The 15,873-nt window shown below is 41.0% G+C and overlaps 1 protein-coding gene across 1 annotated transcript in view; it reads right to left on the reverse strand.

The window, feature by feature from the left end:
• Positions 1-11,020: 11,020 nt before the first annotated feature.
• Positions 11,021-15,873, reverse strand: part of KCNK10 (potassium two pore domain channel subfamily K member 10) — a 68,544-nt gene continuing 63,691 nt past the window's right edge. The window contains exons 6-7 of the mRNA XM_050898042.1: positions 13,672-13,814; positions 11,021-11,644 (exon numbers count right to left, since the gene is read on the reverse strand). Of these exons, the coding sequence (XP_050753999.1) occupies positions 11,021-11,644; positions 13,672-13,814 (767 nt within the window). The remainder of the gene's footprint in view (positions 11,645-13,671; positions 13,815-15,873) is intronic.

A 15,873-nucleotide genomic window follows, 5' to 3' on the forward strand; every position in this document is an offset into this window, starting at 1 on the left:
CCTAGCATCTGCCTGTTTCATAGCTGATAACACATTCAAATCTTTGCCTAGCCAAGGGACACGGATGTATCCGAGTTTACTGCTTAACAGGTTGACATTTCAGCCAATGTTTTCTGACCTTCTGCACTCCGGATACATATTGATTGCAACACAAGCTATTAATGATCACATTAATGGACATGACAACCTCCTCCAAAGTCTGCAGGTTCTCTCTACAAGCCTGTTTTCCTTTCCAGAGCTTGCAGGGCTGTTAAACAAAGCTCTTTTTCTGGGTCCATAAGCAACTGTAGATCTCCTTTTAATTTTTAGTACAAATGGACCAGTAAACTGACTAAATAACTAAGCAACACTAGCACACACAGAGAGGGAAAGACTTAACTATTTCCTCTTATTGAGCTACATTTTTGCACATATAACACTACGTTTCTTCTTTGAAACTTTTTTCAGCACCCTGAGGGCAACCCCAGTGTACTCATTTTCGCATAATCTGGATGCTCGATGGAAATTTACTATACATGTTAATAACAGATAAGTCTGTCTAGACCAATACGTAGAAATCCATGCAGTGGCTGAGATGGTCATTGCTTAAAACAGCCTCAGGACCACGAATGTGATGGTCACCATTGTATTTATAGAAAGTACCTGTTTTCTTGGCCTTCACAGCTTCCCCTCACACAACAAAAAACATACATGAGTAACTATCTTGCAGAGAGCTTGGATTAAACTTACTGTAGGTGGGCCCCTTGCTAGGGATGTTAATGAGGAGGAGACAAGCAGGAATAGGAAACCCAGGGAGGGATGTGTGACTGATGACAGGCAAGAGAAATTGCCAAGCACAGCCTGAACCTGTTTTGCTGTTGCATTAAATTGGCTTGTTTGGGAACTGCCAAATAAGAGCTAATGAGGTCAGATTGCTCCATGCAGAATTGCAAGTGGGCATGACTAATTTATTAGTGCTCAGCCTGAGTGAGGGGGGTTCCAGTCTACAGAGAGGAAACCACCTATTCTAATAGATCAGAGCAGACTTAGCAAGGCAGGAAGCTTAAGCGATGAAAAGCAGAAATGAAACAATTCATTTAAAGCTCTTGTTAAGCTGTGAAAGATAAAATAACTTCCTGCTAAAAAGGAATTCATATTTGCAGGGTGAGACAGTAAAAAAAATTATTTTCCAGTTTATTTTAAGACAAGCCTAGACTTCAGGGGGATTCCTCCTCTTTTCCTTCCCATGAAAAATCCAGTCATACACCTTCCCTCAAACAGCAAGACTGTGCTGTTTGTTATAAATCATTCTCAGCAGGCAGCTGCGCAGAAGGGATTCAAGGGAAAAAGGTGACAATTGCAGCCTATAAGGGTTTTTTTGTTGGGTTTTTGTTTTGTTTTTTTAACTTGACAAACTGTGTTTGGTTTATCAAATTGAGCTTCACCAGAACGAGAAATGGAAATAAAACAATATAATTGGCTTGACAGCACAGCATGCATTCCCCTCAGGATGGACCTGCTCTAGGAAAGAGTCTGGGCTGAACAGTTGAGTAGGCTGTTGTCTTTGAGACCCCCGCAGCTGGAGGATTAAACACTTCAGTGTAAATCTGACAGCACAACTTGTATCTTTCCGCACCTAAGGCTCACTGGAAATCTTGTTGTTACTCAGATAGTGCTTATTTCCCTTGTAACAAAACACGCAGTCATCGTTTGTTTGTGCTTAATCCCTCAAAAGCCTGCTGCTGTATTCACACTGTGGAGGAGTGTCACTTAGCCTGGCTCCAGCCTCTCAACACACTTCAACAGATGTGACAATGATTGCCAGAGCTCTTGTTTTTCCTGTTGCAACACCTTAAAGTCATCGCCAGGTCTGAAATGTGACATCATAAAAATGACCTCATGAGGTTCCTGTCTGTCTTTAATGACTCTTTGCAAAACAGCCTCAGTTTATGTGCTGTTTCGTTTCTTTTTCAATCCTTCCATTCCCAGCTTGTGCTCTGGAACACGCTGGGTACTTTCTTTCCCACAAACCCTCATAGGAAGAAGAGATTTGCAGGCCAGACTCTGTCCTTTGTGGAATTTTCTGTGTCTCTTTTTCTGTGTTTCTTATTCATGCAAGGGAAAGCAATTAACTGCAGTTGTTAGATCTGTATGTAGTGCACACAAGGGATTAATAGCCAGCTGACTTTCTCCTTGCTGGATTAGCTCTGAAAGGTTAACAGAAGCAAAACGCAGTGTGCATGTCTTTATTTTCATTGATGCCACCTGCAAAAGCATGAAATGCACAGAAGTCCAGATATGTTCCGTGAGATAGTGGCTTAGGTTTTGGTCTGGGTTTGTTGGTTGGTTGGTTGGCTGGTTTTCTTTTTTTTCCAGGAATTACAATATTCATGTTGTTCCTGCTTTTGGTTGAACACGGAAATCAATTGTCCACCTCAAGGAACATCCCAATTTCTGCTAAAAAGTAGGACTATTTTGCTTATTTTACACTCTTCTTTTTTTAAATTGATTCTCATGGTTCTAAATGAGAGAAGGACTGCAGTTTTGACCCCCACCATTAACCTATTATTTGGCACATTGCAGTGCAGTTTAATAGAGTGGATATCATAAACAAGTTCTTCATGTGCACAACCAAGACTCACAGTCCCAACATGCTCTGGAACATAACGCAACCTTATTTTACTGCTTTATTCTTCCTAGTCATATAATAATACTTAGAAGGAAATAAGTGACACAGGTCCATTTAGCTAACTGCTTCAAGTCAAACCTATGGTGTTCATCCATCCTGTTTATATTTGGTTCAATAATGACATTTTCCCAAAAGAGAGCAGGGGACTCTGCCCAAGAAATGGCACCGTCAAGAGAGCACCATCAAGAAAAACATCAGCACCTTGTGCCAGAAGGGAAGGAAGGGATGATCCAGAGGCAATCTCCTACAGTGTGGAAAGTCTCCAGTGTCCTCCATGGAAATGATCTAAAGCTTTGCCAGAAAGCAGCTTGACACCTGCCAGCCCAAGCAACGTGCTGTGAAAACTGTGTGGGATCCTCCTTCCTGTGCTATTCAGTTCTAGTATGTTAGTTCTAAATTTATTATTTTTTAATGCGACTTTAATCTTTTTGCCACAATGTAACAATTTGTTTCAAAAATAGTTGGTGTTATGCAAAACAGCAGACTGTACTCAGAAAATCATGTTTCAGCAAGAATCTTAGTGCACCCCTTAGCATCCTGCATCCAGATTTTGGAGTGGAAAAAAAGTATCTCACAACTTGTCACACATCCACCCTCTTGGGGTTTTTTTCATTGTCTTTCTCAATCACCTCTAGGAACAATTATTTCAGTCAGCTGGCTAGATAGATCAGCTTGCTGGAGGACTCTCAAAACATCGTAGCCTTCTGTATATCCCAAGCAATAGGTCACAAAGTCAGAGCAAACAGCTGTAGCTAGATAAGGTTGTGCCCTGGCAATGGCAATCAAGTGGACAAGCAGAATGAGAATGTGCATAAACTAGAAAATGCAAATAACCATTTTTGCAAGAAAAAACAAGAGTGATACAGAGTGGCTAAAGTAGGTCCGATTAAGAGACACATGCTCATAGGGGAAGAGAGATAATTTGGAAATAGGAGGTGGGCTTTGGAGAAATATGACTTGACTTAAACAATTAATACACAACAAGTAGCAAGAACCAGTATGGACCGTGTAGCATAAACAGCATATAAAGAGTAGCACAAAAATGGGAGGTTTTTTGCTCAGTCCAGAGGCGGCTTTTTTTCTTTTTTTTTTTTCTCTTTTTTTTCCCCTTTTTTTTCCTCTCTTTTTTTTTCCCTCAGAGTCAAGGGAAGGCTCAGCCATGAGGGATCTCTATATACACTATACAGAAGTATCAACTGTACTTGCAGGAATTTTTATCACCTCCTTTTGCTGACAAAGGAACCGTAGTTCAAGAGTTTGCACCCTCTGTGAGTGTATTATGATTGGCCTGTGTTGCAGTTTCCCAAGTTGATGGAAAAACAAGGCAGCAAGGGAAACTGAGGCCTCATATAGAAGGTAGTCAACATGAAGACACTAAAAAAGCTGCAAAAAGACGAATTCACAGCAAAAGACAACCCCAACCTTGTCTGTGCTTCCCAAGGTCAGAAACTTCACCTCCTCCCTCCTCTCTGCATTAGTAACTTCTTCCAGACATCCTGGCAAATAATTTCTATGGAGAGAGACTAGGAAATAGAGACAGAGCCTCCTCGAAGCTCTGCTTCTTTCTTCCCAATTGACTGGTCACCAGATGCAGAAACATGGCTCAGTACGAGTAGAGGTGTGGCTGGAAGTTTGTGCCTCTCTTTTGAAACCAGCCCAGCACCACTGCTTCCCAAATTAGAGACCCAGAAAACACTGCAATCTGGATTGTCAACCGAAGAGAAAAGGTAGGAGAGGCAAAAACAAGCACAAAGATCCAGCAACAGTGAGATTACCAGCAATGCACTGTTTTCCACAAAGATACGCAAAAAGAGAAGATTAATTACAGCTCCTCTGCCCTTGCTGGATGATAGGACAACAGAGAGAGAAAAAAACAACAGGAAAAGCGTTTTCATCATCCAGGTCTTTGTTGCAATTTTTTTTTTCCATCTTTGTAAAACATTACATCATAAAATAAAGACAATAGCAGCAAAACTTATCAAGATGGTACAAGCACATTCTGCTTTGTACCCTGGTAATGACATTTATGAAATTGTCTCTTTTCTGAAAATGCCTTTCTAAAGCACCATAAAATCTTACAAAGAGAGAGAAAGAGGGACAGAGACAAGAGAGTAGATAGAACATCTTTGCAAGTGGATTTACTGATTGCTTATACTATAATTTGAAGTTGTTCAGGAAAAATAGATCAGCATCCCACCAAAATGTTTCCCCAAATTTTAAGAAAGTTCTTTTTCAAATGCAAGGCTAAAAATGACTAATAATGGATTATCAGCCCTGTCCACAAGGTCCAGATCAAATTCTATTAGAACTTGGAAAGAATTCAGTCTAAAACTACATTGAAACACTGGCCTGAATAAATTTAAATTGTTGGGAAGCTGTGATCCAGATACAAATCCTGCCTTTTTCTAATTATAGCTACTACATGAATCCAGGATCTAAGAAACTGCTAAATGGTAGGCTGAAAGCTGGTATGTTTGGCTTACATCTCACAATAGGCACCGTAAGCTTTCCTTTTTAAGCACCCAGCTCTCACAAGGAAAAAGAGCGTGTGGGTGGAATATATTTGGGAGACTAAAGTATTCTCTCTCACATGCCAAATATCACCTGCCTGTGATTTGCTCTCAAGGAGTTTAGCCAAGGAAAGCAGATCCTATTTGCTTCAAAAGGCCACCTGCTAGAGAAATGTCCGCTTTCCCCCGAAAGCAGCAGCACTGGTATTTCCCGGTGATAAGACTCAGCTCAGACATGACCTGTAACCAGAGGTGGGGGAGCACAGAAGTTCACATCTACCTGCACGGAGGGGGGAGGCATCGCCACTAAAAATGTGTGCAAGGGCCGATTACATGTGCCGTGTGAAGGGTGGGCATGTGCCCGTGTTCGCGTGGGGCCTTTTTTCAGCCGGTTCCTGAGAACTCACCAGTGCTGTGGATAAGACCTGCCTTTAGAGTGACCTTCTCAACCCAGCATGATCCAGCTCACAGTGCATGTGCTGGCTACATCAGCAAATTGGCTTTCGCAACCGCTTCCTCACTATTTGATTTCGACAGCATGAGTCAACAGAGTCTAACATCATTATATACTTCAGTTGCACTGGCAGGAGGAAAAAAATATAGTCCAGCTCAGCAAGGGTATTAAGGAGAATAACTGCTACTGGTAGTAAAGGAGATGGGGACCTCGGGAAGAATTAGGCAACCTAAAGGAATTTTCAGATCTGCATTTTTTTGCTGATATATTTCAGGCAACTAGTTTCATACATTAATCTACAAGCCTTTATTTGAGTTTCATAGATTTGTGTTGATTTGCTTTGTTTTTTCATTGATATTTAATTGCCTAGGGAACTGTTTCTGAAGGTAGGTTTATTTGTATTTAGTATTGATATAATGCCATCCCAGTAAGTGTAAATGGCACTGTAGAGATGAGTTAAAACAGCAGGTCTTTGCGCTAAAAAGCTTAAAAATAACAAGCTAGCTCCACTTTACTGCACTGACTTGATGGGGGCAGATTTTGGCCTTAGATTAGACAAAACATAGTTCAAAACAAATAAATGTACATGAAGGACTGAAGCAGTTCCCAGTCACCTTTCAAATTCATATCTGTTTAGTAGAAGACTTCTTGTTCTAGGTTAGTACGCAACATAACATAAAGCTTGGTCTTTGCCTGTTATTTATTTTTAGTGGATGACGGGAAAAGTGAGACTAGCAGACATCATGCAACCTGACAACACAAGTAAGCCCCTGAGAAAACCCAAGCTGGCAAACAAACAGCCCATGTACAGCATAAACACAAATTCTTCAGGAAAATGCAGGGTTTTTAAGGACAGGGTTTTTAACACCCTGAACTCACAGACATATTTTCATTTATTGTGGGTTAGAGAATTTTGCAGAAAGTCTCTGGCATAGCCCATTAATGGCTTTGGAAGAAGCAGACTTGTACTGGAGACATCATAAAGCCAGACAGCAGAAGCTCAGATGATTTATAATTTCACAGCAACAACCAAAATCAGATTTCATGAATATAAATCACTGGGGTTTTTATTTACTATTATTTCTAATAACATTTATTAGAAATAATGTTCCCTATTAAAGGATAACGAAATTCACAGACTGCCACATGGATGAAGTTACAAATCTTTTCAAAACCACTCATGCAAAATCTGCACAAGTTCAGTGATGGTTAATGGTTCAGGAGGATCCCCCAAGGAGCATGCCAGAATTCTCCTGCACAAGACAGTAGAAAGGGGGACTGCAGAGCTGAAAGCTGTAGGAAAACAGAAGCTGAGTCATCCTCTATGTGTGAGGGCTGCGGCTACAGAAAATCCATGTTTCCTTTGTTCTTTCTGGTCCCAATTCCCATGTCAAGTCATGTTGTGCTCAGGGCAGGGTCTGAGAGTTAAAGTCAGTAAGTCACCCTTTTGTTTGACTTCCTATTTTCAGGCTGCTGTGAAAGGGTGTAATTTAGAGCAAGGAGTTTTGGATATGGTTCAGACTACCTTTTGCTAAAACTTGCAATAATGGTGGAACAGCCTCACTAGAAATAACATCACAAGTTTTTTATAAGTAATATTAAACACCAAAGGATGAGAATTTTAGCCATAAAAACACTTGACGCTTGAACTGAGATTCTCTCCCAAGCTGTTGCATACAACTAAAACCAAGGCATGGCCTTTCCAAGGGGAGAAGCAATTTAGGACATTAAAATGTCATTTTAGTTGTCAGACATTTCTGTCTGGCCCCCTGTGCAATACACCATTTGCACTTCCCATATTATAATAAAAATTAAGTATATTGAGGTATTTAATAGGCAAACATGTAGGAGAAAACATTTATTCCAGTAGCAGACTGGCAGCTTTCTCAGCAAGTTTAACAGACACAGAAATGGAGAGGAATGAAAGAGAGCGTTTTGCTTTCATGTAAAAGGTCATCAAATGCTCTGTTCAGTATCTCACTGGGAGTTTGTTCAGCATCACCCTTTGTCCCTGAAACTATCATATCCCAAACCAGGAGTTGCTGAAGACGCAGCTGATAAAATGTCAGCCAGGGACTCCTGCATGGCATGGCCAGGCAGACACTAGAGTGAGACACACACGCCATCAGCTAGAATCTGGACAGGGGACAGACTGAGAACTCGGAAAGTTTAGAGGTTAAAAATATGCCAAGATTTCATTGTCCTTCTATCCCATCTGAGCAAACAGTTCTGAATTTGGCCACCAAACTTTGCCACCTCAGTCACTTCGTCCATGTTGCCCTGTTTTCCATGATTTGCCTGCTGTCCAACTCCCTGCTCAGACAGACAAGTCCTACAAGACAGACTTTTGCTTTCCCTGACCCTAATCAGCAGAAATGCTCTGGCTATGACTAAGCCTTATTTTTCACATACAGGAAATGCATCTCCCATATCCTTACAGCTGCCTGTGCATCTGTGCAGAACTTTTCCATTACAGGCAAGCATTTCTTGCAAGAAGAACTCAGTTGAGGAACAAATAACACTGCATGCATGATGTTGGTTTTGGCATTTGGTAACCAAGGAGAATTGTTAGCACAGTCTGCATGTGTTGCATGCTTTCAGAGTCAGACAAGATGCTTTTGTGTGCCTGATCCTTCATAGAAGCAAAGCTTGGGACAGTGTAACCAGGCAGTACTTTAATTCCCAGGACCCAAATCACATGTCTGAGCACTTGTAAACCTTTTCTGGAATTCAAATGCAAATCTAAATTGTAGCTTTCGCTCCTAACTTCCCACCAGGCCATCGTAAAACCTCAGATCTGAACAACATAAAACCTTAGTACATCTAAGTATGCTTCATCTATCCTGGCACTACAGAATTAGCACAACATGATTCACTATTTCTGAGTGAGACTTCAGAAGATTTGCTCACATGTGGCACGAGAGGCTGGACTTCATCCCAGGCCTGTCCAAAACCAGGGGCAACAGGAGGGCTAAAGGACTCCCATGCTCGAACAGACCTGCTTCCTGCTGGTGTCTGCCTGCGGCTTGAGGCGGATGGGATCTGAGGATGGCCACAAGCTGCACTCAGCGTCACTGTGAAGCAGAACACAGGGCTGCGTGGCACAAAAGCCTCCAGGAGCCACGGCAGCTCTTGACTCAGATGAAACCTTCCCTGGGGACTGGGCTTACTGCCCTGCCTCCAGTAAGCTAAAGCCAGAGCGCAGCCCTGCACCTTAAGAGATTCATTGGTGAACTAAGCAGAATTCAATTTCTGTTGGATCTTATTGAGTTAAAGCAATCCCAAATGACTTGAAATTTTTGAAATGTTTTTTCATCCTTAATTTTCAGACAGATAATGAAATTAGAAAGATTCTATGATATTTCAAGTGAAGTGAACGAGCAGACAGAACGTACTAAGAATTTCGTTCTTCCTCTGCACTAGTGGTATTTGGCTCACTCCTGCAAATTGTGCAGTCAATTAGATATGCAAATATTTGCTCAAAATTTGCATTTGCATTGCCATGCTTCTAGCCATAGCCACGGCAATCATGTATTCCAGTGACCAGTTAGATTTTGAGTTGGCTCATTGTGCGTAACATCTCAGAAACCATCACAGAAAATGAAGCGTGCAGTTTTGTGTATGCAGACATGGGCATGCAATTCCAAAAGTCTGTGTCTGTATGACCTGCGAGTGTCTATGTTTGACTAGCTTGTAAGACTTGGTATGTCTCTGCCATCTACATCTGTAGCCTATAAGCCTACAGTTTGAATTGCAGGATATTTAGGAGTTTGTGAAGGCGCAGGGAAAGCATCGCTGGTGCAATCATGTGTATCTCATTTCCAGCATGCAAAATCTTCTATCTGCAATGGCAAACACAGTAGCCCACAGGCTGAGGCTACCAAAATTTAGTGTGTTTTGCAATTCCCATTAATTATTTTGCAGCCTTTTCTTTGAATATTTACTGTGAAGTCTAGGGACATTTGTATTTCTTATATCCATATGTCCAGACACCACAAAAGATTTTTAAAAAATGCCCACAGTTTGGTTACATTTCACTTTAGTTTAGAAATGCAGAGAGCTCATGTTTAGATTTTATCAAGAAAAGAGATAGCAAACGTCAAACAAAGATAGTACCTGAAAGGAAATAAAACAAATAATTCAAAATACTTGTTTAAAAAGTTACAAAATATGACAGCATTAATGGCACTTAAAGCTATAAGCACTTAAAAGATTACCATCATATTTTTCTCAACTTCTTTTCCTAAATTTCTTTTTTCTTTTTTTTTTCTGAGATTGTGACTGCAGCTCATGTCTAAACCCAAACCCAGCAAAAGGGGTAGAGAGCCCTGAGATTCTATGGTTGCCCTGGCCCTCATTTAAATAGTGTATATGCTCTTATGTCTATTTTTTAAAATTCAGATTCAGCTACAGAGAACAGCAGTTTGCTGACATGCAAAAACTATAGCTTTCCTTCTGTCTTCATAGTGTTACAGCATTAAAATTGAAGGGTTTTTTTCAGTGGTAGAAAGTGTGAATGAGAAATTCTTTTAAAAAAAACAGTTGGCCCACTGGTTTATACACCTAGCCAAATACCATTAAATTAATGTTTCTCTTCTTTTAAACAACATAGCACGAGATGTTGCATTTTCTTCATATGCACTTTCTTGCTGTGAGTTTACATTGAATATTTCCTACACAAAAAAAAATCCATTTGTGTCTTCTCTTTTTTTTGTCACTGGTTAAGATAAATACCCACAGAGTTTTTTTCTTTTTTTTTTTTTAATGAAAAGAGCAATCTGACCCTTAAATATGTCTGTGTTGATTTTTCAGACCAGCACGCAGCTGGTGGCTATGTCCATTGACATTCTTTTGGAGTTTAGAAAGATAATGCATCTGATTTAAAAATGGAAAAAAAAAAAATCTAGCTTGGATCACGTGCCAAAACATAAACTAAGCCTTACTGAAAGTTTCTAGTTCATTCCAATCATTTCTCCTCTTTTTAATCACCAGGGGAAGGCTTTATGAATGCATACTCCATTACAAAGACACACTCTTTTTCATCCCTTTCAAACACTCTTCTTACATAGCTGCCCTTTGTCTAATACTATGCCATGGTAGGAGCACTCTGGTGATATTGCCATGGTTCAGTCTCTTCCTTTGTGTCTTGCCCTGGTAATCATATACAGGCTGAAATTTCCATGTGCGTAGCTTTCTGTTGCCATTCTGCAGTGCTGTGTTCCTGAATTGTTTTGGCAGAGCAAGCTTCAGTCTTTATGGCACAGTGAAATATTCTTCGATGCTATATAATTCAGACTGAATAAGGAGTCTGTATAAGGCACGTGTCTCAATATATATATGTATATAAAAACACTAACATTGTTAATTCAAGTCAAGCATCTTTTACATTTAATTTCTGTCTTCAAGTAACGCTTTGTTTTCATGTTCCCTTTCTTTGGTTTCATTGGGGATCACTCCATTCTCCAGGTCTGAGTGCTGCTGGATGCAGTTGGTCAGGACCGCAGTGCTAGAAGAGTTCTCAGAATTACACATCTTCTCTGTCTCCTCTTCCTTTTTTTCTTCATCCAAGGAGTAGTTTCGGAAGGTCTCGTAAATTTTACGCACATCCTCAGGGATGGTCTTTTTGAGGTCTTTGTTTTTCCTTTTGGTCATCTTAGCAGACGATCCAAACTTGTTAATGATGTTGTCCTCGGATGCCCCCTGCCCATGCTTGTTGAGCTGATCTGACCCTTTAAGGCGCAGGTTGTTAGGCCTGTTGTTGATGCTTTCCTGAGATGAAGCCTTGAAGCGTCCTGTTTCCAAGGCAGTAAAGACAGAGCGCTTCTCTGGAGAGAGCATGTCTAAGGAGTGGGCTCGCTGATCCAGGCCCAGGCGCCTGCGCTCCATGCTCCGGATGGTGGCTGCCCGCTGAAGTTTGTCATGGATCTCCACGCTGAGCCGCCTCCGTGTCTCTCTGAACTCAGCCGTCACGTTCGCTTTCCACTCTGCTGCGTGGGCTTTTATTTCTCCAACCTTTACAACAACAAGAAAGAGAAATGAATAAAAAAAAAGAAAAAGCAAAATGAAGCGACAGTCTTTCCTATAGAAAAGTAGCACGAGCACTTTCTCGTCTGGTGTAGAATCAGAGACCGGTCCCAGCTCCAGTGCATCCATCTGGACCTAAACTTCAGCAGCAAAGTGGCTATACTGGGCAAGCTCTAAACACACCAACTAGTGACTAGCTAATGGCTTGTGTGGCATATAACTTGTCTGCCTATTTCACATTTTGCCACCCTGCGCATTTTATAGCTGTGTTACATGATGGGAGGTGTTCATGCTAATCCCTCTTTGGTTAAGAACAAAATTCCTGACTTATAGTGTCAGCGGTAGACGGTCAGGAGTGAGCAAAATTAATCACATATAGTTATACCAATATGCTTCACAACAGCACAACAATCAGTGTAGTACTACAGTAATGCATTTTCCCGCATTGCTCACGGATGGAGCTGTTCAGTCTCACTGAAGGTTCTGTTCCGTGCCACAGAGCCACAGAGCAATTAACGTTGGAAATACCTATTAGATAATTTCAAGTGGACCTCTGACTGATCCAGTCTAGGGTTCATTCTCAGGGACAAACGTAGCTGTCTTTAATGGAGGTTTCCATTACCTAACTGTCCAAATACCACCCTCTCAAGCCAGCCGGAGGAGTTGTCAACACATATTCTGTGTGAGCACCATAAGCATGTCCTTAAATGTCTCACTGCTTTGCTCTGTTTTACTCCTTTGCACCTGAGAGCAGAATAATGGCTAAGAATAAAGCACCTACATGGCTGCTGTATTGAATAAATATTTCTTCCAAAATGAGAAAAAAGAAGATAAATGACCAAGCAATATCTCAGTCAACACAGGCCTTTTCCAAAGTTCAGCTAAAGGAGAAGAGATTCAGGAGTACAATGTCTGCAGGAGCCCACCAAGGTCAGTGGTTTGCTTGGGCTGCTGTAGCCAGAACTCAGTTTCTGCATTCCGTGATCCACAAGGAAGTCATCTTGGTTCCTCAGGCCAGATAAGCAGGTGTCCATTTAGAACTGTATTACTTGTGGCAGCAGGCATCTCACATTCACCATGAGAGATCAGATTCCCACCTATGGGTGCTGCTGATGATCAACCTGACAGCCAAACCCCCTGTGAAGCTTTCTTTATTCATGGAGATGCACAGGGGATGCACTGGGCCTCAGGCAGCACAGATGCCTTCATAAATTATAAACAGCAGGACCCCTCTGCCAAACTTTGTCTATGCCTGCTCTTTGGCTAACCCTGCCAGGTTAGCTTTGCTAGTAATGCAGGAGGAGATTGCCTTAAAAATTGAAATTATATTATTAATGTCCTTCACAATAGGCTTCAGCTCTAGAATCATGGCAATTGCCTTGTATTTTGCGCTCTTATTTGAATGAAGCATTAGCAATACTGTCTTTGAATCACAGAGGGCATGTTCTGAGTGAATTTAATCATATTCTTCCTGATGCTGACTACTCAGTTTCTTCAATTTTTAATAATATGGTACTCAGTAAGGGTCTGAATCTAAACTCTTATTCAGAACCATATTCCCTGACATAGGGAAAGGTGGGAAAACTCAATATAAAACCCTGGTTTAAAGGCAGATTCTTGTTTCATAATGAAGAGAGACTAATGTCTTCAAAACCTATGCATCTCCAATTTTTAAAGAGAGAACACTGAAATTTTTATCACATTTTTCTAGCTAGTTTCAGACTGAAGGCTGGCCTCTCTTATTCCATAATTGCAATCCTACTGATGTGTTCTGCGTATTTGGTAGTACTGATAGAGGCGTAACAACCTAGGCCACTTCAGTTGCTTTTTTTCCTCCCTTTGTGAAGGAGCTAAAGATCAGAGCTAAGTGGATACCAAAGGCAGCCAGTGGAGTAAACCACAGGGAATATTGAGCATTGGTCATGCAGAGGAGCATCCTTCTTTAGACAAGCAGGAATCAGACACTTAAAGCTCTCTTATAAAATGACAAACCACTGAGAAATTACTAGTCATACCTCTTCTTTTGTCTTCTTGGACAGGACTCTTAACCAGTCTCCAATCATACTCAGGACAGCAGCAAAATAGGCAAGGCCAACAAGGATCCAGAACCACACTAAGGGTTTATACCACTCCCGGTAATGGATGTCAGCATTTCCTCCTGAAATAAGCATATACTTATGCTTAGGAATCATGAGATGCCAAAATTATGACAGAATATCTGCAATTCTGAGAAATTCCTGGAAGTATTTCTTGACTCTTGCCAACACCACTGTAGTTCTAATAACAGATGAGAGGCCTGTCAGATGGGAGGAACACTGTTCTTAATTTAAGACTCTTTAAAATTACCTATTGTTCTGCTGCTATGTGACCTGCCAGAGCACCTAGCAAACACTTTTCTTTATGTTGCGCATACTCTGAAGCAAGTCTGAAATTCCTGCTTTGATACTACTTGCAACAGCATGAACACATTTCCAAGAAAAAAAGTTTAATACAGCTAGTCTTCCTTACTCTGAACTGCCTGCAGCCCGGTAGTTGAGAAACTTTACAGTTCAACCCTCTCGGGTTAGAGAGTTTCCAGATTTTTTTGTTTTTAACTACAGGATTCAGAGACCTATGTGCAGGAGAAAGAAAAGTATCTTTGTCTTCCCCTCCAAATTAGGATACGACAGGAAGCCAACCCTGCATCAACCCTGATAATAAGGACATAACGTCTGCTTGGGTATCAGTTACAGGGATGAATTCTCTGGCCAGTGACTTGAGAGGAGATATGGATCAAATGAAGCAACAAATATCCTCTATTGTTTTCATGAAAGTTTTAGAATGAGCTGCTAAAACAAATATGTGAGACATTTGGCAACTCTAATGGACTATGAAGAGCCTAAAATAAATGCAATAGCAGCTAGGCTGCTGCCTACCACAGAATAGAATAAACTTTTCCAAAAGAAAGCAACCACAACCTCACTTTTGAGACTCCGAGTCCTATCACAGTGCGATGTGCACTGCAATAATGAGAGACAGTGAGAGGCAGGCACAGCCCTGAGCTGAAGAGAGAGTGGCAAAGAGGCTGCGCAGCCACATCCCTCAATGTAAGTGAAGAAACACCACAATTGGTGGTACCTGTGTAAATCTCTGCCTGAAGAGCAAGCCTACCAGGGGACTCGGGCAGAGGACTGCATATTTCCTGGACTCCAGTCTTGATTAGACAAGAGCTAGACACCAGTCTGTACCTCTGTATGACTATAGAGAACTTTTAGGATTTTCCCCCATTAAAATGACCAGACAACACAGTTCAGCGTTTTGCCCTGAGCTTTTTGGAATCATCTGAGACATTCCTACAACTTTTTAATTTTATCCAGACTCAGTATGAGTGTACATACAGTGATCAAACGTTCCTGTGGAAGCTCAGACATTTGAGAATTGGCAGGGACCCAAATATTGGTTTTGATATTAATCTCTCCCCATACACCACATGAATCACTCTCTTTTTTCCAGTCTTTAAGAGTGAGAAACAATGGGAGGTGGGGGCTGCTGTTGCTATGGTACAATGAGGCTCTTCTGATCATACGTGTCCCTGAGGAAGCTTGCTATGAAGCAGATTGTCTAGGTCTGTCTTACGGATTGGTCAGGAGACTAAAAAGTATGAGACCACTTATTTCAGCCTATCAGACACTCTGCTTTTTCAGGCTCCATCCACAATTATATTTCCAACAGTAGTACAAAAACTTCCCCAGTTTGGCAGGAGCTGGGACATGTTCTAGGTGGAATAAATCAGCATAGCTCCATTGATGCGGTTTTACCCAATGCAATGTAGTATTTTCCCTTTGATGTCAAAGGGATAGAGAGACAGAGAGTTTAAAGTGACAGAATAGAAAAGTGACAGAAAATCTGTCCCAAAACCAGCAATGAAACCCAAATCTCCTGGTGATCACCTGCCTTAAACTCTTACCATGAGATTACCTCCGAAGTTTTCTCATTCAGGGTCCTCCATTTGATTTTTTAAAAATCCTGGTTGTTAGTAGCCACCCAGCTGTGGATTATATTCTCCTAATCATGTTGGATTTAGAACAATTTAATTTAATATTCAGGGCTTTTTTACTACTATATTGTTAAAGAAAACAAATCGAAGTGTGATATGCTTAAGAAAAATATTGTGAATTATTTTTACTTCATACTGTGATACCACAAAGACAGAATATCAGTGAGCTTCTCTTCACATT

Source organism: Gymnogyps californianus, chromosome 5 (assembly GCF_018139145.2).
Source record: "Gymnogyps californianus isolate 813 chromosome 5, ASM1813914v2, whole genome shotgun sequence".
Taxonomy (NCBI): domain Eukaryota; kingdom Metazoa; phylum Chordata; class Aves; order Accipitriformes; family Cathartidae; genus Gymnogyps; species Gymnogyps californianus.